Source organism: Chrysochloris asiatica, unplaced genomic scaffold, assembly GCF_000296735.1.
Source record: "Chrysochloris asiatica unplaced genomic scaffold, ChrAsi1.0 scaffold00103, whole genome shotgun sequence".
Classification (NCBI taxonomy): Eukaryota; Metazoa; Chordata; class Mammalia; order Afrosoricida; family Chrysochloridae; genus Chrysochloris; species Chrysochloris asiatica.
The window spans coordinates 4,028,491-4,031,603 of record NW_006408621.1 but is presented as its reverse complement, the minus strand read 5'-3'; the positions used below and the strand labels follow the sequence as shown (position 1 = coordinate 4,031,603).

Below are 3,113 nucleotides of genomic sequence, written 5' to 3'. Positions count from 1 at the left end.
CTGGTCTTGTTCTGATTAATGATATTGAGCTTCTCCATCATCTGTTTCTACAAATGTAGTTGATTTGATTTCTGTGTATTCCATCCAGTGAGGTCCTTGTATATAGACCAGTGAATGTATGTGATCCCAAAATGCACAGGTAAAACACGAAGAACTTAATAACTCAGATGTTGTATCTATGTTGTCTGACTCTTCTCTATGTGACAAAACATGGGATGTAACTTTCATATTCATATCATTTGTATGTCTGAAGAATAAAGGACAAAGCAATAAAAAAGCACACTTTTAGAACACGTATCTGTAGTCATCAATGTGTATTCTGTTTTCAAGAGCCTCTGTCCTCCATATTATTAGATTGTAACCTGACCTGTTCTATAAATCACTACCTGGTAAAATTGCTGAGCTGTGTGAATGCATTTTGGACACTTACTTGGGAATTTGTGTTCGTGGCTGAGAGCAAGTAAACGTTTCACCTCTGTGGAAAGAAAAAGAGAATATTAACCCTTACACTAATAAAACAAAGCTCTATCTTGGAGAATAGTTGAGAAATAAAAGCAGTATTTGATTTGTTAATGAATTGATTTGAAGTTTACCTTCTTCATCTATTACGTAGCTTGACGCTATCCCATCTGTATCAGTCACATCACAGGAGTAAATTCCCAAATCTTCCATACCGAGGTCTTTAAACGTAAGTTTTGTCCTTCAGAACAAAATATTTTTTCTTAGAAATGAAACTGTGTGGGGTCAGTGAACCCTGTCTGTAGTTAGGACAGCATTTACAGAAGCTACTCTCTCGATTTGGAAGACTGTTCCCATCCTACTTGCTGAGCTGACATCCACTGTACGTAAATACAAATCAGGTACAAAGATACGTAGCTGCCCAGTGCTTACTGAGGAGTCTGCATACTTTGCCCCATGGGGCTGAGCCTGTTGTTGGCACTGCCTTCCCTACGTCAGCCTCTATGTTCCCTTCTCTGAGCTTATCATACTGGTTAGTACTGTCTGTTTCATTATCTATATCCGTCAACTACATCATCTCCATGAGTACAGGCACAGGAACTGTCTGTTTACTGTTGTATCTCCCAATATGTACTTACTAATTTCTTGTGGAATTAATAAATGAATGAGTGGATCAATGGCCTAGAGTCACTGTGTTTTCTAACTTTGGTGAGTCTTGTTACTAATCAGTAGTATACTGGAGGAAATATTTATGGTTTGATTATCTTTTCTTTGAGCAAATGTATATTTTATTTCAAGGACTTTACAGCAAAGTAACAGGAAAAAAAAATGTCTTCGAATTCTATTCAGGAATTATCTTCCCTTACCACTGTTGTTGTTGTTATTAAATGCTATTGAATTGGTTCCAACTCATAGCAATGCTTATTAGGATTTCCCAGGCTTTTTAAAAATCTTTGTGGGAATAGAAAGCCTCATCTTTCTCCATCTATTTCCTTGCTGTACTCCAACTAAATTGCTATTTTTTTTTCTTTTATTTCTTCAATGTGTTGGTGTGGTACTGTCAGATAAGCACTGGGCTGCTAACCACAAGGCCACCGATTCAAGCCCAGCAGCCTCTCCTTGGAAACCATATACCAGGCCACTAAGAGTTGAAACTGACTTGATGACACTTAACAGTTAACAGCATTGGTTTTCATTGTTAATACAAAAAATGCTTTAAAATACTTTGCTTTAACAAATACAATTCATTGATCAAGGGAAAATAAAATGAAAACTCAGATTTTTCTAGTTGAAAGAAGTGCTTGATTACAAAATCAATTCCTTCTTCCTGTCCCCATTTTACAAGAAAATAAATCTGAGGTTCACAGAAATTAAACAGCTTGTCCAAGGTCAAGAGATGGAGCTAGAACTCTTTTATTCTGTGTTCCCCATTGTTGCTTTATTTTCACCCATCAAAAAAAGGCAGAGCAGATTATATTTAATCATTTAATTTGAAGCAAGCAGCAAATTCTTCCCAGCAACCCCCATAAGTATCTTCACCACTACTTTAAGATTACAAATTTTCTTAGAATTAATAAGGATCATCTTTAACATGGGATTTTAGGTCAGTTAAAGCTTTTTTAAACATCATCATAAATGAGACTATGTAAGAAAAAGTACTTTAAACAGAATAATGTGAAAAGCACTTTGTAAGGATTGCTATTTTAAGGTTCATATTTGTTATGATTTTTCACAATATCAGTTAAATGTAGTTGCAAGTTCATCCCGGTATTCCAAGTTATTAAAATCAAAGCAAAGGGTATCCTTCATATTCTTATGGGGGGAAAGAAACCCATTACCATTGAGACTGTTCTTACTTGTTGCCTTTACTTTCAACTTCTAACCGTGGAGAGTCTTCAGTAGATACATAATCCTTTGACCAGATGAACTTGGAATCTGGAGACATCTGATCACATTCAAAGTTCAAAGAAATGACTCCATCATCATCCACAGTTACAACAACCTCTTTGGTTCCTAGAAGAACAAAAACAAGGCACTGATACTTTCTGGTAGAAATCAACCAAGAATTTTTACCTTGAAATCCTTTATTTTAACCTTGAATAAAGCAATGTGGCTGATGGTACAGTTATGGGCATAGACTGATAATAAAAGGGGAACAAGGTAGCCTTGGGAAAAGAGACAGTTGAATAGCCTTGTTGTTGTTAAGTGCCATCAAGTCAGTTCTGACCCATAACGACCCTGCATAGAGTTTCAAAGGAGCAACTGGTGAGCTTGAACTGCCAACCTTGCAGTTCAAACCAACCTTGCAGTCCAGTGCATTAACCCACAGAGCAACACCAGGACTTACAGCCAGGATCAAATGCAAGACTTTCACTTCAATAATATCCATGTTCAACCAGTCATCTGATTGGATAGAAAGAAACTAATAGGAACTTGGGGGGAGGGGTGGGGGAGCGGGGAGAATGTAAATGGACGAATTGCCTTTGTTCACATGTTCAAAGTTTGTAAATCATGTCAGAATGGAGAAATACATGGAAACGTGTTCTGCTGATCATGCAGCCCTGAGTTAATCTAAAGCCACCCCTCTGGATTAGAATGACAACAATATAGAAATAACAATGATCGAAATAGATGGAAATGTAAATTGAAGTAAA

The 3,113-nt window shown here is 36.8% G+C and overlaps 1 protein-coding gene across 1 annotated transcript in view; it reads right to left on the bottom strand.

Moving 5' to 3' along the window:
• The window catches only part of MYOM1 (myomesin 1), a 161,101-nt gene that overhangs the window by 53,736 nt on the left and 104,252 nt on the right, over positions 1-3,113 (bottom strand). The window contains exons 21-23 of the mRNA XM_006867294.1: positions 2,316-2,472; positions 594-700; positions 431-475 (exon numbers count right to left, since the gene is read on the bottom strand). Of these exons, the coding sequence (XP_006867356.1) occupies positions 431-475; positions 594-700; positions 2,316-2,472 (309 nt within the window). The remainder of the gene's footprint in view (positions 1-430; positions 476-593; positions 701-2,315; positions 2,473-3,113) is intronic.